The 24,612-nt window shown below is 50.5% G+C and overlaps 1 protein-coding gene across 4 annotated transcripts; it reads left to right on the top strand.

Annotated features, from left to right (window-relative positions):
• Positions 1-69: 69 nt before the first annotated feature.
• USB1 (U6 snRNA biogenesis phosphodiesterase 1) lies at positions 70-14,115 on the top strand. Of its 4 annotated transcripts, none has more exons than XM_032854347.1 (7): positions 70-238; positions 1,120-1,286; positions 3,233-3,416; positions 9,359-9,412; positions 10,543-10,648; positions 11,918-12,001; positions 13,044-14,115. In XM_032854347.1, exons 1-7 carry the CDS (start codon positions 129-131, stop codon positions 13,146-13,148), a joined length of 810 nt encoding a protein of 269 aa, XP_032710238.1. In that variant the 5' UTR covers positions 70-128; the 3' UTR covers positions 13,149-14,115. The 4 variants fall into 4 exon arrangements, with proteins under 4 accessions (XP_032710238.1, XP_032710241.1, XP_032710239.1 ...); XM_032854350.1 differs by having other exon boundaries at positions 12,803-13,137; XM_032854348.1 differs by lacking the exon at positions 9,359-9,412.
• The last annotated feature ends 10,497 nt before the right edge of the window (positions 14,116-24,612 follow it).

Raw genomic sequence — 24,612 nt, 5'->3', positions numbered from 1 at the left:
GCCCCGCCCCTCCAGGCCCCGCCCCGAGGCGGTGCTTCCCCTGGCTCCGCCCCCGGGAGGGCACTTCCGGCACAGCGGAATTCCGGGTGCGATCGGTCGCGGATACGGCCTGTTGTGGTGAAGGCCCCATGAGTGCCGCGCCCCTGGTGGGCTACAGCAGCAGCGGCTCGGAGGATGAGGATGAGGCCGAGGCCGCGGCCGGGGCCCAGGCGCGACCCGGAGCTGGAGGCTGCCGGCGGTAAGGAGCGAGGAGATCTTTCTCGGGAGGGTGCTGGTTCGCGCGACACCTCGACGGGACCCGAGCGTCTGGGGGGAAAGGGGCAATGATGCGGGCGGCTCGCCAGGGAAAGAAGAGGGGCACAGCGGGAAAGGAGGGTCCGGAGGACAGCCCTGGACACAGGCCCAGAGTGCCCCCACCTGGCTAGGCCAAGGTGAGGAGGCAGGAAACGTGGCCTCGGGTCCAGCCTCCAGCGCTGGCCGCCGGGGATCTCCTGGCACGCACCCACAGCATCGTCCTAGGTCCGTTTCCACATTTGGAGAGTGTTTTCATTCATCCGGTAAATACTCATGGAGCACCCGCTCTGCGCCAGGCTCGGACTGGGACACTCCGCAGTGAACGAAACAGTCAAAGTCTGACTTCGTGGAGCTTCTGTTCTCAAGTGCCACGCCTGGTGCTTTTAAGAGTGCCTTTCAAGCAGTGGTATCTCTGTTGATCTCACAATAGCTCTATCAGGTCGGGATACACTTTACAGATGAGGAAACTGAGGCCTACACAGTGCACATGACTTGCCCAAGACCCCAAAGCTAGGAAGCGCTACTCCAGTTCAGGCTTGTCTACCTAGGGAATGTGACCTCTGAACCACACTGTGCTGCCTGACCAGTAGTCTCCCGTGGGAACCAGGCCCCCAGCTAAAGTCAGCCTCCCAGGGCTGTTGCAAGACCCCAGTGAGACAGTACTGGGGAAAGAGTTTTGTGGTTATCTAGAAGCTGCCTGCAGCACCTGGTGGGAAATGGATGCACACAATCTCCCTGGATAAGGGGTTACGACTTTTGTTGTAGCTACAGAGGTAGAGAATGCCAGGAGGCTAAGTGTGCTCATTTCCTTTTTCTCTCTTGCAGTTCCCAGAGCCCTCTCCCCAGCCAGAGGTTGCCAGTACCCGACAGTGTGCTGCACATGTTCCTAGACACTGAGGGAGAGCCTGAGGATGACCAGGAAAAACATGGAGGCCGGGTGCGCACCTTCCCCCATGAGCGGGGCAACTGGGCTACCCACGTCTATGTGCCATGTGAGTAACGTCTAAAGGGCGAGAGGCTGAGACTGACAGGTGCCTCTTTTTTTTTTTTTTTATTTAAAGATTTTATTTATTTATTTGACTGACAGAGATCACAAGTTGGGGGGGTTTCCCGGGAAGCAGGCTCCCCGCTGAGCAGAGCGCCCGATGCGGGGTTCTATCCCAGGACCCTGGGATCATGACCCGAGGTGAAGGCAGAGGCTTTAACCCGCTGAGCCACCCAGGCGCCCGGAGCCTCAGTGTCTTTATCTCTAAAATGGGGATTATAGAAATCTGTATCTCCTAGGACTTTTGTGAAGATTAAATCAGATTGTTTATGTCAGGCTCTTTTTTTTTTTTTTAAGATTTTATTTATTTATTTGACAGAGACACAGAGAGAGGGAGAACACAAGCAGGGGGAGCAGGAGAGGGAGAAGCAGGCTTCCCATTGAGCAGGGAGCCCTATTTGGGCCTCGATCCCCAGACCCAAGGATCATGACCTGAGCCGAAGGCAGCCGCTTAACGACTGAACCACCCAGGCCCCCTATTTATGTCAGGCTCTTATCACAATACACAGAGTAGGTGGTGGCCCTTAGTATTTTGTGTTAATCAGGTCAACTCTTAGAACCTCCATTTCCCCATCCACAGAAGAATGAGTCTCTACACTGCCTGCTCACCAGGGCATTGGGATAAATTGACTAACACACAGGGCGCAAGCAGTTACCCATGCAGCTCCAGGCCCACATTTGGTTAAAAAAGAAGAATCTGTGAACATTCAGCGGTGGTCGTCGTGGTGTTCTTCATCTTTGTGAAAAATTAGGAGCATTCTAAATATTTATCAGGAGAGTCAACGTCTAATAGGGACTGATAAAGGAAGTGTTGTTTGTGATTATGGATTTCTGTGGACCAGTGACCGTGAGCTTGCCCGCTGCACTGAAAGGAAGACTGTCCACCCTGTAGTGTTACATGAAGAAAGCCAGTCGAAGAACAGTTTGAATGGTACACTCTCATCTTTTCAACAAATAAAACGTGTACGCTAGGACAAGCACTGAGAAGAGGCTGGGAAGAAAGGCATCCAACTCCAACCGTCTTGATCTCTAGGGTAGTGGTCTTGAAAGTGGGGTGTATGCCCCCTGGGGAGAGGTCAAGATGACCCATTTGGAAGAAAAGTATTAGAACTTCTTTCTATATCTCTTTTTATCTCATTTTTTTAAACATTTTATTTTTTTTATTTGACAGAGAGAGAGATCACAAGTAGGCAGAGGCAGGCAGAGAGAGAGGCGGAAGCAGGCTCCCTGCCGAGCAGAGAGCCTGATGCGGGGCTCGATCCCAGGACTCTGGGATCATGACCTGAGCCGAAGGCAGAGGCTTTAACCCACTGAGCCACCCAGGCGCCCCCTATCTCATCTTTTTAAAGTTTCTGTTTTTGGGGCGCCTGGCTCGCTCAGTCAGAAGAGCATACGACTTGATCTCAGGGGTGTGAGTTCGAGCCCCACGTTGGGTATGGAGATAACCAAAAAATAAATAAACTTTAAATAAATAAAAAAAAATTTCCATTCTCGAGAGTGTACATTTTACAGTGGACATAATTTTGTAACATGCACATTTGTAACATAAATAAATACACGTTTATTGCAGGGATGCTTGTGAGTTTGTTTCCTAATGGCCCAGGTGATCAAAACAGTTTGGAGGCCGCTGCTCTAGGTGATAGGATTTCAGGAGGCCCTGCTTTCTCCTTTGCATATTTCCTTTTCGTACTTGAACTCTTTACAGTGAGCATATGTGTGTTACTTCTATAACCACAAAAATCATATTAAAATACATAGAGCTAGGCTGCTCTCAAAGTAATTGTCCCCAAAAGTCCAGAGTAACGAAGGCCTTTCTCTGCCTTCTGGGATTCTTCCTTCAGCCACACGGCCCTGGCTAAGAGACTGGCCCGCCCTATCCACTCTTGCCTCCAGATGAAACGAGGGAGGACTTCCTGGATCTGCTGGACATGTTGCTGCCCCACGCCCAGACATATGTCCCCCGGCTGGTCCAGATGGAGGCATTCCACGTCAGCCTGTCCCAGAGCGTGGTGCTGCGGCATCATTGGATCGTCCCCTTCGTGCAGGCTCTAAAGGACCGCCTGGCCTCCTTCCAGCGGTGAGTGCCTCGTGCTTCCTCTGCTTCTCCTCCCCTGAGCTCCTCTTCCTGTCCTAAGCTACTGTGGGGGTGTAGGTGTGGGGCGTACTACCCTAGCCAGCAGACCAGACCTGAAGGTTGAACACTGAACATCTGGAGCCGCCTACCATATACCCCGCCTTGGGTGACTTTGGACGGCCATAGAAGCTCTGGAAGCCTCGCATCCTTACCTGTGGGCAGGTCATGGGAGCAGTGGTAGCCGCCTCCAAGGGGACCTATGAGAGTGAAATGAGGTCATGCGGGCCTTGGCGTGGTGCTCGGGGAAGGATGGGACCTAGACCCCGCCTCTGGCTTGGTTGGCTAGCCTCAAACTTTTCCTTCCTCAACTTTGCATATCTCTTCTTCCTACCAGAATGCCTTTCCTCCTGTACTTGGCCATATCAAAGCCCTGCTCCTTCCCAGAGGCTCTCCAATTTGGCATCTCCCCCAGAGTTCCCCAGTCCCTGGGATCATCTCATACTGGGGCAGCTTATACCCTCGTGCTCATTTCATGCCTATCTGGTCCTTGTCCCCTGGGGAGCCAAGCTCCCGCAGGCCCAGGAACGCCCCTTCTTTCTGAATTCCCCATGTTTCTGCTCCAGGTGCTTTGCTGAGTATAGGCATCAAATGGATGTTTGTTGAATGACTGAGCAGGAGGAGAGAGGGATCCTCTGAGTGTTGGTTCCAGAAGGAGCCCAAGAAGCCATCCAGTTGGTGGTTTTCTTTGCAGAGCCCCTGCTTCAGAAGAGGTGTTACTCAAAAGCTTGGATGTGGAGTTGTGTAGGAGAAAAACTGAAGTCTTCTAGCATAAGCCCCACTCTCCCAGTGTGGAGGCCTCAGGCCCAGGAATTCCATAGACGAACTCCACCCAGGTAGGGAACTGCCCGTTTGCTTCAGCCCTTTCTGAGGGCCAGAGGAGGAAGGGATTTGTTCCAGTTCAGTCAGCCAGAGAATTAGGACTAAAACTTCTCTCTCCACCTCATTCAGTTCCCCCCTCCCCCCACCCCCGTTTTTTTATCATCACTACCAAACTGATGGAGCAATATGTCTGTTAGTCAGGACATACTGGTCACAGATACCAGAAATCCAGCCCAAAGTGGCTTAAACTGAGGGGGAGTTCATAGGCTGGTATAACTAAAAAGTTCAGAAGTCACACTGGCTTCATGTGCGAGTGGACTGGCGTGACCAGAAGACGGCATCTGACTGTCATCATCTCTTAGCTCTGCCCCTCTCTGTGTGGGCTTCCTCCTCACAAAGGCAAAGAGGCCTCTGGCAGCTTGAGGCTGCCAGTCTACCAGTCTGGGAAGCCAGCCCTCTTTTTTAAGAGCTTCAGTAAAAGTCAGGAACGACACTGATGGGTCTGACTTGGCTAACAGGCTCTCCATCTGTGAGTTCAGGTAGCAGAACCTGTCCCCTTCTACGTGAGGCTGTTTCAGTTACCTGCTTTCCACTCTGTTCTCTGGGTAGAGGTGGAATGTCAGCTGGGTCTGGGGCCACATGACTTTGGCAAAAAGGACTTTATCACCACACTGCATGCATTTGGGCTGTGAGGACCGTGTGAGAACGAAACCTGTGGCAGGAAGCCATGATGCTGGGCTCCTCTGCACGCAGTGGTCTTTCACCTGGACAAGTCCCTTACTGGGGCCTCTGGAAACTTTGCCCACAGGCCATTGCTAGAATTACTGGTCCCTGGGAAGCCCAGATGTCGCTTATCCTCTTGCTGCCTGTGGGACCAGAGAACAGCACCTAGGTCACCGGACTGGCTTTCCTTGCCAGCACACGGTGTTTCCACCTCTGTGTCCTGGAGAAAGCCAGGCTAGGTGGCCTCTTCAAGTTTGTCTTGTTGAGCCTCTGGCCAAGAGTGGGCAGTGCACCTTTGATTCTGTTACTGGAACTGAGGGAATGCTGTGTTCTGACTGGCCAGGCCTGGGGCATGTGTGTACCCCCGGGGTAGCAGGGTAGAGACTCCTCCGCCAGCAAAAAAATGGGAGAACAGCCCTCCAGTGCAAGTTTCCTGGGACAAGAGGGGTTGGTTGGCAGATTTCTGTGAAATCCGGAGAAGTGGCTACTTGCCACTCATTAGGCCCAATCAACAGTGTCATCATCAATGTCATGGACTTGGTTAAGCTTATTCTAACCCACTGTCATTCTTTGAGATCGTCTGGCTTCTGCACAGGCCAGAGAGGAGAGTGGAATGGAGATGTGGGAATCCCCTCCCCCGTGTCTTTCAAGTCCTTGGTAGTGACACTGATCTCTGCAAACCCTCCAGGGATGGAGTATTGCTTCTGATTCACTACTTTCCTAGGTCGAGGCAGTTCCGGTAGCTTCCGGTGGCTCCCCTACCATAATCGCCTTCGCTCCACAGGTCAGGGAACAGGTGTGGGGGTTCTGCCAGCCGCTGAGTGTTTATTCCAATTATGCTTTCAGAACTGGAGAAATAACCACAGGGCGGGCTTGGGGGCCCACCGGGACCGGCCTGAGCTGAAATTCCATAGGTCACTTGGCCTCCATGAGCCCCCACTCTGACTAGAGAGCCACAGTGATGTTTTGGTCTCTTGGAATTAGTTCACGGCCTTATCTGGTAGTTCCCAGAAGGCCTGATTATTTCCTTTTCTCTAATGCACAATTACCCTGGCAAAAGGCCATAGGTCCCTTTTGAGAAGACTAGGGAAAAAATGAACTATAAAATTTTAGTAGTGTACCAGGGTCCTTCCTCAAAGGGACCGGCCCTCCCCTGCATTCAAGGGGTCTTAGGTCCATAAACTGGCTCAAGTCTGGAAATTGAGGGTCCATGACTTTCCTTTTATGATCGGATTAGACTTTGTTCACTTGGCCTGCACTGTTTCTGCTTATACAGATGAAGTGAGACTTTTGCAGGCTTCCTGTCTAGCTCACTTCTCGGAGCTCCCTGACAATTAGCCAGTACCCTAGGCCTGCCCGAGGCTCTGCTGCCTTCCATGGTAACTACACCCACCTCTCAGCTTGGGTGTCTCCAGCTCCCTCACTGGAGCCACCCCTTGGTCCACGGTTCAGGCAACTAACCCAGCAAACTGTGAGGTCCTTTCCCATCCCCCGAGCTGCGGCATTCACACCGGATCTCTGCTTCATGAGCCCGCATCAGGAAATCGGCCTGAGCCAACTCTACGAGGCTTGCACCATTATCCCACACCTTTAATAACCACACATGTTCCCTGGATTTCTGCTCATGTAGATCAGAATACTCAGGTAGTGCTTTGAAGTATGGCACATCTCACGAGTCCCGCTTTGTACCTCACCTTTAGGGGACTGCCAGGACTTTAGTTATAGGTCTAGAAGCAAAGTAGGGGGTGGAAGAGGTGCCTGGGTGGCTCGGTTAAGGGTCTGCCTTCAGCCCAGGTCATGATCCCAGGGTCTTGGGATTGAGCCCCAAGTCGCACTTCCTGCTTAGCTGGGAGTCTGCTTCTCCCTCTCCCTCCCTCTCCATCCCTCCTCCCTGTCCCTCCCCTCTGCTCCGGTGTTCTTTCTCTCTCTCTCTGTGTCGAATAAATAAAAAAAATCTTTAAAAAAAAACAAAACATTAAAATAAAATAAAACAGCTTTAAAAAAAAATAGAAACAAAGGGGTAGCGGGAATGGGTCCTGAGGAGCCTCACCATCCTCCTGCAGGGTAACCCTCAGTGCCGGCTGAGTCCCCACAGATGGAGGTGGCAAAGCCCAAACCACTATTGTCGGGGGCCACTTCCACTGGGAAGGAAAGCTCATAAGAATTTAGGGGCTCAGTGCTTCCCACACATGCCCCTTCCAAAGGATCCCCCGTCTTTCCCAGGCAGTGCCCTCACTTAAACGGTAGCAGTAAGCACAGCTGGGAGTTCAACTGGTGTAATTCAGCCAATCACAGCACTCGGTTCCACCTTTGATTTTTCTGCAGTTACAGCCCTGAGGCTATGGGACAGGAGGGTCTCCCTATCAGGGCACACCTAGAGGTTCCTAGGTCCTTGATGCTGCCTGAGTGCAGAATTCGAATCCCCAAACTCACCTTTTTCTTTTAGCACTTTGGCCACATTAGGAGCGAACAACCAATGTCATTATATTCCGTAGTTTCCCCCAAACTGTTAGAAAGTATCATACAGTCACTTAGCTCCTTCTAATAGATGGTTGCCTGGGATGATGCGGCGTAGATATCGCACACGTCTCTATAATCGGTTCCCACGTGGACTACCAGCGCTCGATTTACTACTAGAAATAGTCAGTAGTGTCTTTGAATCCAATCAGATTAGAGAGCCAATTCCAGAAGCCTCAGAACCAGTTCAGAAAACTGAACCTTAAAATCCTGGTTTAGAACCACTCTTGGTACCGAAATCTGTGTTGGGGCTCTCTAGAGAAACAGAACCACTAGGATAGAGATAGAGACAGAGATAGAGATACAGAGAGATTTATTATAGGAATTGGCTCACGCAGTTAGGAAAGTCGAGAAATCCTATAGTCTGCCATCCACAAGCTGGGGAACCAGGAAAGCCAGTGGTATCATTCAGCCTTGAGTCCAAATGCCTGAGAATCAGGCGTGGGGGTGGGGGAAGCGCTGGGGGTAAGAGATGACTGATGGTATAAGTCCTGATAGAGCCTAAAAGCCTAAGAACCAGGAAGTCAATGTCCAGTGTCTAAGGGCGGGAGATGAATGTCTCCACTCAGAGAGCATAGGAGCGCCAGTTTGCCCTTCCTCTGCCTTTTTGTTCTGTCCAGGCCCTCAATGGATTGAGCGATGCCCTCCCACACTGGGGAGGGCCATTTGCTTTATTCCTTTCACCAATTCAAATGGTAATCTTTTCCAGAAACATCCTCACAGATACACCCAGATTTCATGTTTTACCAGCCCTTTGGGCATCCTTCTGGGTAGTCAAGTTGACACATAACATTAACCCTCACAGTTGGGCACAAACCTCCAGTGTCCACTTCAGGATGTTTGTCAAGTCCCTTGCTGAACTCTGGGTAAACCTGATGCTTAACCAAGCTCCTGCTGGTTCTGTCGCCCCTTCCATTTTCCCCAGAAGAGATGCATTAGGAAGCTGAAGGCTGATGGGAGGCCAAAAGTTCACTGAGTCTGAGCCCCGGACATGTTGTGAGATTCTGCCCGGCATGCTGGGTTGTTGTGTTCCGTCACATGGAACCTTGGCCTGGAGGCCATCAGTGATCATTTCCTGTAGTGGGATTTGCCAGGTTGGTCCACAGGGCCCCCCCTAAGATCTAGTGTCTCAGAGAATACAGCAGGAACCAGCCAGAATGAAAGGACTTACTGACTGAACCCAATGGGCCCTGTGTAACTGAGCAGAGGGTTGGGTGGGTATGTGGGCGGGCAGGTGTTTCTGCCCCATTTGCACACCAACAGAGACCCACTTCCCCTCATTAAAGCATCATAGGTGACAGCAAGGGCTTTGGAATCAGACAGACTGAGGTTAAGATTATGGCTCACCAAATTTAACTTCACCTGACCGCAGTTTCCGTGTCTGTGGAATGGGCAGAGTTTAACAGTGCCCGCGTCACGGAGTCGCGTGAGGATTCCCTCAGCTCATGCCCGCAGAGCCCTCAGCTCAGCCCCTGGCGCATGGGAAATGTTCGTCTCTTATCACCTCTTTGATGAATAAGACTTTCTCAGTTCCCGGCAGTAAAATTGAAATAGTCTCATTGTTCATTGGGATGAACTGCTATTAATAAAACTTCCGCCAACATCTGGATGAAGTTATGTGTCACTTCAGCTGGGTGATGACGTAAGGCCTTGTCCAGCTCTAACATTTTAGGGTTCAGTTATACCACCTGTATAATAGGATAACAAAATGAAGGGTGCAGTGAGTTAACGGTATTTTCAAAGTCCTCTTTTTTAATATAAACTTTTCAGATTTTTTTTTCTTATTATTCTTCCTGAAACGTGGTCTTTCCTCTTCTAAATTCCAGATTCTTCTTTACTGCCAACCGGGTAAAGATTTATACCAATCAAGAGAAAACCAGGTGGGTCTCCCCGTCTGCCCCCAGTTCCTTCTACAAGATTCTTTGGAGTAAAGATTCAAAGGGTGCTTTGTTTCTGGCCTGGTCTTTCCCAGTTTTTTCTTTGTTTGTGTTTTTTTTTTTTTAAAGATTTTATTTATTTATTTGACAGAGAGAGAGATAAAGCAAGAGAGGGAACAGAATCTGAAGGAGTGGGAGAGGGAGAAGCAGGCTTCCTGTCAAACAGGGAGCCCGATGTGAGCCTCGATCCCAGGACCCTGGGATCATGACCTAAGCTGAAGGCAGACGCTTAACGACTGAGCCACCCAGGCACCCTCTTTGTTTGTGTTTTAACCAACTCTATGACTACAAAAGCAGCTGTTCCCAAATCTGAACCTTTCATTAAGAAAAATAACCAGAGGAACGTGGAGGGGAGGGGGGCAGAGGTAGAGAAAAACATCTTGGTAAAGTGAACAAAAGCCTGCCACTAGAAAAAAACATGGGCCCCTGCCCAGCTCCGCCCCCAGTTGAATGTTTAGCTCATACCGTCATATCCATGACCTCTCTATGCCGTCACACGCCTGCCCTTGATACATCCATCACTGGGCAGTCGTGAGGCACCAGTGAGCCCAGCATGTTTCAGAAGTGGTGGAGTGGGTTGAAACTAGGAGGTGAGGGATTAGAGAGAGTGATAGTAGGCAAGTCATCTAATAAGTTTCACTGAGACCGGGAGGGTGTCTGGCTAAAGATGTGGGCTCATGGCAGGGTTTTTAAAGATGAGGGAGCATGTCTGAGAGCTGCGGGGAGGGGAGCCGGTGCCCAGGAGCCTCATCCCTGAGAAACAGTCCAGACTCGGGAGTGATGTGAGCGGTTGTAGACACGTGGCAGGGGCAGATGAAGGAGTTCACTGAGGGTCATGAGCCCCCAGGAATGAGGAGAGATCTGTGGTTAGAACTGGGGAAGGAAGGTTTAGGGACAGAGGAAAGAGCCAGCTCAGAGCGCAGGCAAGGGAGGCACCCAAAAGGGGAGGAGGGAGAACCCTCAGCTCTGACCTGACTTCTTCCTGTCGCCTCCCCTACCCCCAGTGCCGATGGTTTGTATTCTCAGGGGCTGCATCTCATGCCCACGTTATCTCCACTTCTGCCCACCCCCAGGACCTTTGTTGGACTTGAGGTCACCTCCGGGCACCCCCAGTTCCTGGACCTGGTCTCGGAGGTAGACAGAGTCATGGAGGAATTTGACCTCACTACTTTCTACCAGGTAATAAACAGCCTCTTCCTCTCCACTGGCCCGCCTGAAAGTGGAAACAAACCATCCTCAAAGGAGCCCTTGTTAGAGGCAAACTGAAGAGCCCTCCAGAACTTGCCCCCGTGAATCGTCCCAAATGCCAGACTTCAGAGGACACAGGCCTCCAAGACAGAGGGGAGTAGAGGAGCCAGGGGCGCACTCGGGTGCAGCCCGTCCGAAGTCCGACGCTTCATAGAAATCTCTTGTTTCATCTTCAGTGTGCACAAGATTTACCCATTCTGCTCCATATGGATCCATGTTCATGTTTCTTTTTTAAGAAAGAGTAGTTTTCCCAGATTTTTTTTTAGTGAAATTGACACACCAGGAAGAATGGTGGTTTCCTCCGCCTTTCTCTACCTCACCCGGGACACCCCATGCCCTCCAGGGGTATTTGACTCCAAACTGAGTATCAGGTCCTTAAAGGGCCCTTGGTTTTGCTTGATGTATTCTTTTAAAACCTTGCTGAGGCATAGGAGTATGAATTTCAATGGAGATTATTACTCATAATTTTAGACATTTTGGTTTTTGTTCACTTCATCTTAGAAAGTATGTCATCTACTGAAATGTTCTAGATCAGAAAATAGAGCTGGAGCCTGCATTCTCGTCCATGTCCCAGATTTAATGACTGTTAAGGGAAAGCCTCTGGAAGCAGGACTGTCTTAGTCAGCTGAGCCCATCGTAACAACATACCCTAGATGGAGTGCTTTAAACAGCAGAAATTTCTTTTCTCACAATTCTGGGGCCTAGAAGTCCAAAATGAAGGTGCCGTCTTGGTCCACTTCTGGTGCGAACTCCCTTTCTGACTTGCGGATAGCAATCTTCTCCCTGTGTCCTCACATGGTAGAAAAAGAGGAAGCCAGCGTCCTGCCATCTCTCATACAGGCACAAATCCCATCACGACGGCCCCCCTTTGATAAGCTCCTCTGAATCTAATTGTCTCCCAGTGGCCCCATCTCCAAATACCATTACATTGGAAGTTGAGGCTTCAACATAGGCATCTGGCAGGTGGGGCGGGGGAGAGGTCATGGACACAATTCAGTCCACAGCTGGGGCCAACCCAGAGCTCTTTCATCTGCGGAGGGTGCTTGGGAACAACACTGGTCAGCACTGAGGGTCTAGACCCTCATGGAGCAGGCCAGGGCTCCGGCAAGGATACCGTGACAACGGTCACAGACCTCCTGTAACCTCTGCACCTGCCAAGGCATCCAGACGACCTCCTGCCTCCCTGCTGTTCCTCCACAGGACCCTTCATTCCACGTCAGTCTGGCCTGGTGTGTGGGGGACGCACGTCTCCAGCTAGAAGGGCGGTGCCTGCGGGAACTACAGGTGTGTTCGCAGTGCAGGAGCACAGAGGGCGCCCAGCGCCAGCAGTGACAGGCCATGTGTTGGGGAGTGGGAGGGTTGGCGACAGGCCCTGAGGATTATGTGTGCAAACCAGAATCTGGGCGAGGAGACCCCTATCACCTCACCTTGCTACTCAGACGGCAGTCCCTTGGCTGCAGCCCCTGGAGCTTATTAGCCAACCAGACTCTGGCCCCAATGCAGACCTAAACGCAGACCTAAGAAATCAGAATTGCATTTTAACAAGATCTCTAGGGACTTGCATGCACGCTAAAATTTGAGAAGCACTGCCCTCCACCACTGATCTGAGAGAATGTTGTAGGCCTCTCCTGAAGTCCTAGCCCCTTGCCCAGAGGTCTAAGGCTCAGGTGCGCAGCAGGGACCAGCAGGTATTGGAAATGAGTGAACCGTGCCAGGCGTGAGGCTCGACCACCTTGGTAACCCTCCTGTTCTGCTAAGTAGGTGAGACAGGTTTCCTTCCCATCAGGGCCCTCAGAGGAGCCGGGACTCCTCCACCGTTGGAAGAGGAGAGTGGGGGATGCTGCTATGCAGGGATGTGGACCGTGTCGCTAGCACTTCTGTTTTTCAAGGGAGACCAGAAATCCAGACTTTTACATGCAATCTCTCATTTTCAAATGTTGGCACTAATGTGAATTTTTTTTTAACATGCTGCAAGCCAGACAAAGCGTGTGCTGGAGGATAGAGCCACTTCTGCTCTTGGCCTAGTCAGGCCATGGGGTAAAGAGCCCTGGTTTCAGGCCCCAGCAGACCCCATCCCCCTTCCAGCTTTATCGGGTTCTGAGCGTCCACTTCCTCCTCTGCAAAGTTGGGATGATAGGACCCACCTCCCCAGACTGCAGAGCTGATGAGACAAGACTCCTAAGCATGGAGCCTGTGCGTCCCTCAGCCTCCCTCCGCAGTGCCTACCTAACCCCTGAAGGATTTTAGTAGGCTGATCTTGTTCACAGTGCCCTCTGGGTCCCTGATTCCCCTAATGCGACTGTCCTTTCTCGTCTTCCGGGGGAAGAACATTGTGGATGAGTTTGAAGACCCCGAGATGGTGCTGCGTGCGCATGCTGAGCAGGTCCGCTGCAAGTCTGGGAACAAGTTCTTCTCCATGCCTTTGAAGTGAGCACCAGAGACCCTCATCCCAGGCCCCTCTGCAGGCCAGGCAGAGACGGAGAAGCCTGCTCCAAGACTTGGCGAGGCTCCCAGCCTCCCAGAGGGAGGCCTGATCTGGAGCGCAGGCACTGCTGGTGGTTCCTGGGGGCTTGTTTGCTCCCAGCTGGTTTGGGTGCAGGTCCAGCCCGGCTGTGTGTGGTCATTATCAGGAATCACCAGTAGAGGGCAGCCTGGGCTTCCTAGTTCTAGATCTGTGGCCTGTAGACTTGCCGGGCACAAAAGAAAGTCAGGGTCATGGAGAGCCCACCCAGACTCAGCCAGCAACCCCACCGTAGCCCCTCCAACAAACGGCCCCGACCCCACACCCTCCCCCCATCGGCTGTTTGCATTTGGAGGCCATTGGCCTCCGTCAGGGTTCCCCTGGCTCTTCTCTACTCACGCTGGACACACTGTATTTTAATGGGTCCACCACCCTCCCTCCCTGAAGTTCGTCACTTTTATTTATTTTTGGTCTCCCCCTCTGGTGCCAGCGGAGGCCATCTCAGGGCCAAGGTGCAGAGCGCTGATTTGTGCTTCTGCCTCAGTTTTCTCCCCCCACCTCCTACCTCCCACTTGCCCCCAGCCAGGTGCCTGGGAAACCGGGAGCAGATGTTTCATTTTGGCCTGGCTATGGCGGCTCTAAGCCAGCCCTCCAACGCTCTGTGACCTCTGGCTTCTCCTCAGCTTTCCCAAAGAGGCGGAGGGGCAAGGCCTTCCCCCAGTTCTCTCTCCACTGCCTCCAGCCGCCTGCCATGGGCACTCTGAGGGGGGCTCCAAGGAAAGGCCAGGGGTTGTCCGGGCCTTTTATTTTCCATCAGGCCTTCACCAGAGCAAAAGACCAGTCCTCTCCAGTTGTCCTCTCTATCTCTGGTGATGAGAGATATTTTTATGTTATAGTTTTCAATTATGTTCCAGTAAAAATTACAGTTTCAATTTTGGGTTTTGTTTGGGACTGCTTCTGTTGTTCAGCTAGGTGACAAGATGACTGTCCTCTGCCTGCACCTTCTCCAGGATGCCACTCAGTGTCAGGGGTACTCTTAGGAGTCCCCGTTACAGCTTTGGAGTGGCCGTGAGAGGAGGCACTAATGATGCCTCAGTAAATAGATAGTGGGGTCACCCGGCCTGCCAGGCCTGCACCCCAGACAAGTGGCACAGACCACCTGTGGCCCAGGGCAGGGTCTGTGGCTTGGGGGGGGGGAACCCCAACTCCTCATCAGTGTAAGCACAGACATGCAGACCTGACACTGCTACAACATGTACTGCTACAACACGTTCAGAGCCCTTTCTAGAACCATCTCCTCTGTCCGCCTGGTAACCTGCTCCAAAAGTAAACTGGGGAGGAATGGGTATTCCACTTGTGCAGAAGAACAGCTGAAATCCCTTATCTCTGTTCTGCTCTGACCTCAATCCTGCCCCGGGGCTCCCAGTCAGGCCTGCTCTCCCCTCCTCACCCCAGGCCTGGGGAAAGGGGACCTGCCACGCCAGTTCTCACTGCCTCCTGCACCTCTGGGCTGAGGCAAGCTCCCAATCCCAGCCCAAAGATGTGGGAACTCACTTTCTGTGCCTGGTTCCCCAACTCCACTGCACTGATCTGCTGATTCAACTCCAACCGGGCAGTCGGTTCTTAGGGATTTTGAGGTCACGCTGGAAAGGGAGAGGGAGCCCGGCCTCCTCCTGGGCCTGCAAGGAACACAGCAAATGTCCTGTGCAGTGGGCACTTACAGGGCCACCAGCTCTGTGTCGGATGCCTACAGCCAGGGGGCAGCCAGAGCACCGGGAGAAGAATCCCCATCCCAAGCTCTGCACTTCTCACACTGGGGAAGTACAAGCAACATCCCGATTTCTGATTTCTGGCAGGTTCTAACCTCAGCGTGGAAGCCAGCCTCCACCTAGGCGGCTCTGTAGGCCCAGACCACCCGATTTTCCTCATCAGGACCACTGGCTCTCCCCAGGAGGGCAGCCCCACCATGAACAAACCCAGGAGGGCTGGCTGCGCCAGTCCCAGGGGAAGATGTGGCCCGGATGGAATTACAGTGCAGCAACTTGAAAAAATGGGCCCAGATCGAGAAGGGGCTCTTCAGTGGGGAATGGCAGGTGGCGATAGAGGAAGGAAGCCAGAGAGTCCCTGAGGGGGGAGGGGGGCAGGCCAGCCGCAGGAGGCTGGGCGGCAGGGGCTTGGCAGGAGCCCAAACACTGAGTGTGCCGCGGAGCCCAGCCGCCGGCTCCCCAGCGCTCGGCTGACAGTGCAGAAGCAGCTGGGGCTCTTCCATAAGAGGAGATGTGATCCGAAGGCAGACGATGAGACCAGCAGAGCCTGGGGTCCACCCCTTGGCAGGCTTAGCTCGGAAGAGGGAGATGCTCCCGATGGGGATTTTCTCACACCAAAGAGAGCGCAAAATCAACACATCTGGCCTGGGTGTCCTCAGATGTTCCCTGCAGGGCAGGGAAGTGATCTTCGAGGCCTCCTTGGCCCCTTTCCACCTGGCACTCTTGGCTCTCTCTGCAGGCCTCTCCAGACCACCCCAGCTTTGTTTCCAAGGAAGAGAGAAATTACCTCGGCTTGTTTGTTTATGCCTTGTCTTGGTACCGGGAGCCTGAGAGGCCAAGGGGGAGGGGCGGGGCGGCAGCCAAGGATGGCGGTGGGGGTCCAGGGCCTGGTTCTGACCCACAGCATGTGGCTTTTACGGGGACCTCAGCCACCACCTGAACCAGAACCCTCCTTCTACCAGTGAAGAGATAAACCCAAAGAGGGGAAACAACTTGATCCAGATCGCCCAGTAAATCAGTGCTGAGGCAGACCCCCGCCCCCACCCCAGGCCTGGCTTCTAATCCCCACCTGTTTGCACAACCCCTCACTACCCCTCAGGGGCTCACAGTGAAGCTGGGCGCTTTGATCCAAAAAGGCTCCAAGAAAACAAGAGGGGCGGGGTCGGGGGAGGCTCTAGATGAAATGGTATTAGCGAAATGTGGGGAAGGTTTAACGCTGGGTAACAGAAGGCTAGGCCCACGGTGGCTGTCCTGACAGTCCCCTCAGGCCTTGGGTACTGGCCAGATCCTGCAGAGCCACAGGCCCCCATGACAGACGGGTGTACAAACCCACCTTGGAGCCTGCAGGGGCCAGAACCCAAACACTGGGGCTTCAAGTTCAGGTCACAAGGGATGCCTCCTCTTTAAGTAGGATTTACCCCAGGAGAGGAACCTCCAACGGAGAGAAAATAATTACCAAGCTGACCACAGGCCTGTAAGAGCATTATTCACTGTTCCTGGGTCCCTCTCTTAACTAAAAAGCTCCTAAACTCAAACTTTTTTTTTTTTTCAAGATTTTTTTTTTAAGTAATCTCTATAGTGTGGAGCTTGAACTATCAACCCTGAGTCCCTAGCTCTACCGACTAAGCCAGCCAGGCGCCCCTCAAATCCTCCTTTGTAAATTGACCAATTGGCAATAAACATCGTGAAAGATTGCAATGCGTTCCGTTAAACCAAGACAAACCTGCTGTCCATTTCTGACACCTACCATACATTTCAGAGTAAAAAGAAGCCCACCCACTGATGATGGTGAGCACAGTGCAGGTATAGAACTGTTCGATCATCGTGTTGTATACCAGAAGGTAATAGAACACCTCATTGTCAACTATACTTTCATTTTTAAAAACATTTAGAAATCCATTTCTCAAATGAGGGGTCCCACAGAAAAGGTAGTGGAAATGGATAAAATTGTCCCAAACTTTTCCCTGAAGAAATAAGGCCCCTCTGTGTACTTGCTGCTATAGAACCTAGTTTGGCAAGAAACCAGCTAAATCAGTTTAGCGAGAAATCCCCATCCCTGATAATCCAATCATACTCCCCATCCCCACTATCCCCAGGTGATACCGCCTGCCTCAGCCAGAGCCCACCCCAGACTCACCAGCTCCTTGTAGTGATTTCCCATCCCGATGCCTCCCACCCACCACCCCCAACCCGGCCCCTTGCCTATAAACTCCCCTTGTTCTGGTTGTGCTGGGAATTGAGCCCAGGTCTTCACTGGAGTCTCTCTCCCTATTTTGAGAGTTTTTTTCCTGTAAAATCTATCCTCACTGCTTTAACTTCTTTCTGACTCTGTTTCTCCTTAGTGGTTTTTGGTGCGGTGACCCAGATGTGAACCAGAACCAGCATCAGACTCAGAGACGTGACAACCTGGCTTCACGGTGTGCACCTAGACCCTCTGTCTCCACTCTGTTTGCTGGTTTGGGTATCCTATGATGAATCTGACTCCAGAGCCCATTGCTTTGAATAAATGTCCCCTGAAACACGGAGAGGATTTGGATTCTTAGGATTCTGAGTATTCTCTAGAAGCTGGGTCAGAGTCCCAAGCAAGCAGCTGTTTGTAAGAAGCTGCGTTAGATCCTGGGTGAACAGAGGCCAGATGAGTCCTAGGCTTTTTTGATTTGAGGAGGCCCATCTCTGTAAGGAACAGAGGCTGGGTTAGAGTCCCAGGTACTTCTGTTCCTAAGAGTAAAGGTGCCGTTAGTCAAGAACACGGGAGCTTTTCAACCAGCTGAAAGCTCTCCTCAAAACTCCTGCTGACTCTATCCTTCTAGAGCCAAATGCTGTCCACTTTCTTTCTCATTAGCAAAACTTCACCAGAAACTCTCTTTACAGTGAGCCCTCTGGGGGGCTCTTTGGATATGCCCAAATTAGTCTACCTAAGGGGAGCCTTAGGGCAAAAGAAACAAAATTCTCTGATGCACAATGCTCTGCTTTGTTCACTTGGTCTGAAGAAGCCAAAAAGTAACTAAATGATTCAAACCTCATACAAACTATAGAAGTACTTAAACAATGTCTTCAGAGAATCTGTTCTGATTCAGTAAACCCTCTAGAACCCTTCACGGCCTTGCAGTTTTCCTCATACCCATCCCTCTCTCCCAAAATGTCCTTCACCAACACACGCCCAGCGCCTCCACTTCCTGCACCTTGAAGGTGCACCAGACCCCCATCTCTTGCAGATGAAGCCCAGGGCGTGACCCCTACCCGTCCTTAAGCCATGGTTGACAGAAGAGACGCCATTCAAACCTTGGTCTCGGTCAGAATTAACATGTCACCGTCGAGGACTTTCCTGACTCCTGAAAGAAATGGAAAAGGTTTATTGGCTACTTTAGGCTTGTTCTGAGGCATGCTCTCCAGATTCCCGGATTTAGATCAACTTCTCCACCTATGGTTTGGCCTTGGGGTTGCCTCCTTTGGGTTTGGAAAGGTCAAAGGAGCACCATACCTGAAGGTCATCAAGGGTATCAGACTACCTCTAACTCCCATTAGAAAATGAGGGAAGAGGGACGCCTGGGTGGCTCAGTTGGTTGGACGACTGCCTTCGGCTCAGGTCATGATCCTGGGGTCCCGGGATCAAGTCCCACATCGGGCTCCCAGCTCCATGGGGAGTCTGCTTCTCCCTCTGACCTTCTCCTCGCTCATGCTCTCTCTCACTGTCTCGCTCTCAAATAAATAAATAAAATCTTTAAAAAAAAAAAAAAAAAAAAAAGAAAATGAGGGAAGAAAAAAGAAAAGAAAAAGAAAGACAGAAGCCATTCTTTAGGTCTCTCTCACCAAAATAGATTGGTCATGTATTCAAAATTATAAACGAAGATGAAATGTGCCTAACGATCACCATCAGTTAAAGACAATAGGCAGAAACTCTCTGGGCTGGAACTGGCAAACAGCCGCAGCTCTGGCCACAAGCTTTGGAAATGGTCTCAGACCAGAGGTCCCTGACACATTCCAGAGAAATAATATTTCTGGCAAAATGCAGACATGTGTAAGCAGCAGCCATTAGCCCAGCGTTGGGAAGATGGTATTTCAGAACCACTGGGAATACAGAATGCTGGCTGACGACACGGCAATTAAAACAGCTAGGAAGACCTGAGAGTTTTCATCTACGGCAAATTCCAAAATCACCGTCTTCCATCGATCAAGACACTTGCTGAAATTGTAAGAAAGAAGGATGTTGGGCCTGGGAATGCCAAGCCTCAAGAAGACGGAAAAAACCCGAGTCCCGTCCTCACCAGAAAATTCTTGACTCTCCCCCTAAGAAGTAGATGTCCAGTGCCCTCAACGGCCACCAAACTCACAAGGGGAAATAACCCTACGCATTCAAGGGCACCCCACCACAGTTCTCACTGACTCCGGGGCAATGTGTTCTACCCTTAGCCACAGCTTGTTTTCTGCCCTGCTTCCTCGAGTCACCGAACTTTACCCACGGGGAGTTTTCATAATTTACCTCTTATCTGCCTGCCTCTGTCTCCACCCCTTAACATTTCCATGGGACCTCCTGAAGCTCGGTACCACTTCCTTGCCAGTTCTGCCAACCCGGAAGCCTGTTCGGAAGGCATCTTCTCATGAGTAAGAGATAAAAGTTCATTATGCCCTAGAAAGTCTCTTTCTATAGGTCCCTGACTCCTCCCCTCCATGTCTACCGTCCCTAGGGCTCTGACTTCCTTGGGGTCCTCTGCCCCCTTTACCTAACACCTTCCTCACTGAATATTTAAATCAACTATGGGACAGGATTCCCTCTTCTTTATGGATATAAATAGATACAGAACCCCTAAAGATAGAACTAGATCTCCATGCCCCTCCCCAGGATTCCTCACGATCATTTAAAGTCAGAAGCTCTGCAGGGGCCCCACCTGATAATTCAAGGCTTATTAGACAAAAAAAAACTTCTAATCCTCACTTCTAATCCATGCAATACTCCCATTTTGGCCATCAAAAATACCAAGTGGGCAAAAACATCAGCCTCAGATCTGAGAAGCTGTCAATCAAATTCTTAAATCCAGATTGGCCTTGGCACCTAATCCTAATGCTATTCCCTCTGCCACTTCTTCCAACCCCCCAAGTACTTCCCAGCCCCCGATTTGTGTTCCATCTTGTGTAGAATTCCCCTTCCTAAGGAGTCCCGGTACGTGTTCTCCTCCTCTGGGAGAGCCATCAGCAGGCTCCTACAATGCACTCCCCGCACACCCTAAATGCCAGTTTGAGGGACTTAAAATTCCCAGGAGACTCCACTTTAATCCAATATGTAGATGACCTCCTTCTGTGTTCTGACAGTCATGACAACCTCTCTTGGACACCAACTACCTTCCTAAGGCTTTAGCAAGAAAGGGCCACCAAGCACCCAGTGACAAAATTCAGCTAAGCCCCTGTGAGTCTGATATCTGGGTCATGGTACTCTGGCTGTACGTAAAACTGTCTTCACAGACCGAGTCTCCCCTATTTGACATTTTCCTCTCCCTGAAAGAAAATAACAACCGATAGGCATTTGGGATCTTGGAGGATCTGCAGGATGTAGCTAAACCAACGTTCTCTCCCACCGCCTCACCCCCTTAGTCCGTGACTGAGGAGGCAGCCCCACACCCGGGAGTCTGGGGGCACCTATCCAAAGATGTTTTTGAGAACCTTAAGGGCTAGAACCACCAAACTTGTCCCAGCGGCCTTTGATTTAGCATTAGGTCATCTGCTCGACATACATGTTCCTTCTGCTGCACAGATCCTACTGCTTGATGGAAACACATAGTACTTTTCTGCCTCCTGACTTATTGCTCATGAAATCTTACTCTCTCCCTCTCACATCGCCTTACATCACTGCCCAAACCCTGCCACCTTATTTCCCTCAGCCACTAATGGGATGCCCCACGACTGTGTCCTTAACACTAGACCATGATCATGTCCCAGGCTAGATTCCTCAGAAGCCTCCCTCCCTCACCCCCTCCCCCACACGCACTGACCTCACTCTTCATTTCAATGTCTCCTACCTCCTTAAGGACGATGGAGCTTTCCAGGCTGGAAATGCCATCACTGATCAATGTAAACCGCTAGAATACTGAGCCCTGTCAAATGTCAAATCAGCCCCCATTGCTGAGTTAATTGCTTTTACTTGGGCTTGCATTAAGAGCAGAAGGAATAAAGGTTAACATATATACTGATAGCTGCTATGCCTTTGGGGTAGAACGTGACTTGGGTATGTAAAACAGAGAGGATTCTCGACAGCGGCCAGTCCCCCAGTTAAAAATAGACCCCAAATAGCAGAACTTCTAGAGGCACCTGTATTATCCCAGTAGATGACTATGGTAAAAACCAAGGGACACGGCACGAAAAATTCAGATGCGACCTAAAGAAACAGATGGGCTGATAAGTACGCTGCATCAGCAGGCTGCTCCCTGCCCACCCCAAAAAATCCAAGCAGGTTCCAAGCCTTAGGACAGTGCCCTTGCATCCTGCTTTCAAGGCCTAGACCCCCGGCGGGATTATTCACTTTTCTTGAGAGAGCACTATTTTAGGACGGCTCCTCAGGCAATCATAAAAGAAATCCACAAGGCCCAAATGGTAGCTTCAGACTTAGAAAGAACTGGATGGGGAAAGCTGTGTATTTAAGCCACTCAGATGGACTTTAGAAACACCAAGATGGCTGCTCCACAGTCCCCGGGTTCATCTCTTGAGTCACCTTATGTGATTTATTTGACACGGCTCACACGGAAAAGGACAAAATGCAGGGTATAGTACACGAACAGTCGTTCGGACTCTTACGCTTTTACTTGCACCAAGCGATTGCCCCTGGCCTCAACGGCCAGAAACACAAGCCTGGAAAAACCCTAAATGTACAGCAAGGAAGGGAAGCAGCTTGCCCTCCACCGTTTTAACCCAGGTGATTAGCCCTGTGAGAAAACCCCGCACCCATTCCAGTCCATCCTCACAAGGGTCTCGTCTTTCCCTTTGTGATTTTACCACAGGCCCTCTTCTGAGAATGCACATTTATCATTACACTTCCCAAACCAGCACTAAATCCAGCATAAAAGCCCCAGGCCACTACAGGGTTCCCTGGAGATCCCTCATGGGAATGGAAATGTCCCCACGGCACCTCCTAGCTCCTTTCTCAGACCCAGCCCAATGACACAGAAACCACCTCCAGATACAGCTTTCCCTCTCCTCAAAATCAGCATTTTCTGGTTATCCTCAGCCACCAGATGGTTATTTCTATGACCCCTGGCTAATTCCCGATGGTTCTGACTTTGGGGAACCCATGCTTCTTGGCTGTTCCTTGCCAACTGGACCTTGCTACCTATCAAACTTACCAAATCTCTCTCTTTTTTTTTTTAAGAATTCCTTTTTTTTTTTTTAAAGGTTTTATTTATTTATTTGACAGAGAGAGATCACAAGTAGGCAGAGAGGCAGGCAGAGAGAGAGGGGGAAGCAGGGTTCCTGCTGAGCAGAAAGCCCGATGTGGGGCTTGATCCCAGGACCCTGAGATCATGACCTGAGCCGGAGGCAGAGGCTTAACCCACTGAGTCACCCAGGTGCCCCCAAAATCTCTTTATCTTACTCTATTTCCTGTAATCTTCTTGCATTCATAAATTCTCTCTAAAACAACCATGCCCTCCCTCAGGGTCACCTCGCTCTCACTATAAGAACAAGAGGTATCAAATAAAAACCACAATGAGATGCTACCTCACACCAGTCAGAATGGCTAAAATTAACAAGTCAGAAAATGACAGATGTTGGTGAGGATGCGGAGAAAGGGGAACCCTCCTACACTGTTGGTGGGAATGCAAGCTCGTGCAACCACTCTGGAAAACAGCATGGAGTTTCCTCAAAAAGTTGAAAATAGAGCTACCTTATGACCCAGCAATTGCACTACTGGGTATTTACCCTAAAGATACAAATGTAGTGATCCGAAGGGGCACGTGTACCCGAATGTTTATAGCAGCAATGTCCACAACAGCCAAACTATGGAAAGAACGTAGATGTCCATCAACAGATGAACGGAAAAAGAAGATATGGTATATGGGGAATATATATATTCCCCATTGTATATATATACAATGGAATACTATGCAGCCACCAAAAGAAATGAAATCTTGCCACTTGCGAAGATGTGGATGGAACTAAAGGATATTATGCTTAGCAAAATAAATCAATCAGAGAAAGACAATTATCATACGATCTCCCTGATATGAGGAAGTTAAGAGGCAATGTAGGGAGTTTGCGGGGTAGGAAAAGAATCAATGAAACAAGATGAAATGGGAGGAAGACAAACCATAAGAGACTCTTAATCTCACAAAACAAACAGGGTTGCCGGGGGGAAGGGGGTAGGGAGAGGGTGGTGGGGTTATGGACATTGGGGAGGGTGAGCGCTGTGAAGTGTGTAAACCTGGCGATTCACAGACCTGTACCCCTGGGGCTAATAATACATTATATGTTAATAAAAAAAATTAAAAATTAAAAAAAAATTAACTTAAAAAAATTAAAAATTAAAAAAAAGAAAAAGAAAGAAAGAAAAGAACGACATCCCAGATCCTCCTATAGGTGATCTCCGTTCCTGGGAAGGTGAGGTGGAAAAAACAGCCACAAAACTGGGCCTGTGTCCATCCAGGACCTCTTGACTTTGCGGGGGTTGGGGGGGAGTGTGCCACCTTTTTAGGTACCAACCCTAGGAATTTATCACCTGGCTCAAAAAGTTAGATTCCACGACAGAATCAATCATCTATTCATTGCTGAAACCTTGTCCCTGGGTAATACCACTGTGGGTCTCGAATCAGAGACTGGCTAACTACAAGAAACCCAGCTAGCCATTCTCCATAGGACCCTGGTTACAGAAGGAGGGCACTTGCCCAGTGGTCAGAAGTAACAAGTGCGGGGCGCCTGGGTGGCTCGGTGGGTTAAAGCCTCTGCCTTCAGCTCAGGTCATGATCCCAGTGGGATCGAGCCCGCATCGGGCTCTCTGCTCAGCGGGGAGCCTGCTTCCTCCTCTCTCTCTCTGCCTACTTGTGATCTCCGCCTGTCAAATAAATAAATAAATAAAATCTTAAAAAAAAAAAAAAAGGAAGTAAGGAGTGCATCTTCAACCCCAACATTCTACCGGACATCTTTGCCGTAACCAGGAAGATTCAAGAGGTGAAGGAAGAAATGTTTCACTGCCATTCTAACTCACACCACCAAGGAAGGACAATAGGTCCTTCCTTGGTAGATCTCTGAAGGTCTGTGAAGTTGGGTACACATATCGATTCCGTCTCCAGTGTTCATCTACCTATCTTCAAGGTACTCCTCTCATTAAAGGTCTTGTGTCTCGTATTGAACAGCCATTATCTACTATCACCAAGGTTCTAAATGATTAAAAGCAACCACCTAAGAAATGGACTTAACATTGTTCAGAGGAAAGAAGAATTTCTTTTCTTCACTTGAGCAAGGGGGGCGGGGGAGACTGACAAAGATTCTTTGCTTGACCAAACTTTAGTCAGGATCCCCCGAAACCTTCTCCCCAAGGAGGCCTTTCTGTGTACTTCCTTCTAGAATCCAGTTTAGCAAGAACCCTGCTAAATCAGTTTATTTAGAATTTCCCAGTCTGAGATCTTATCACAATAGGCATCCCTACAACACCTCCCCACACACACCAGGTGATATCTTTAGCCAGAAAG

The sequence above is a fragment of the Lontra canadensis genome, unplaced genomic scaffold (assembly GCF_010015895.1).
Source record: "Lontra canadensis isolate GAN:19392208 unplaced genomic scaffold, GSC_riverotter_1.0 scaffold8, whole genome shotgun sequence".
In the NCBI taxonomy this organism is placed as follows: Eukaryota; Metazoa; Chordata; class Mammalia; order Carnivora; family Mustelidae; genus Lontra; species Lontra canadensis.
The sequence above is the reverse complement of the archived record's forward strand: the minus strand, read 5'-3'. Positions and strand labels throughout refer to the sequence as shown.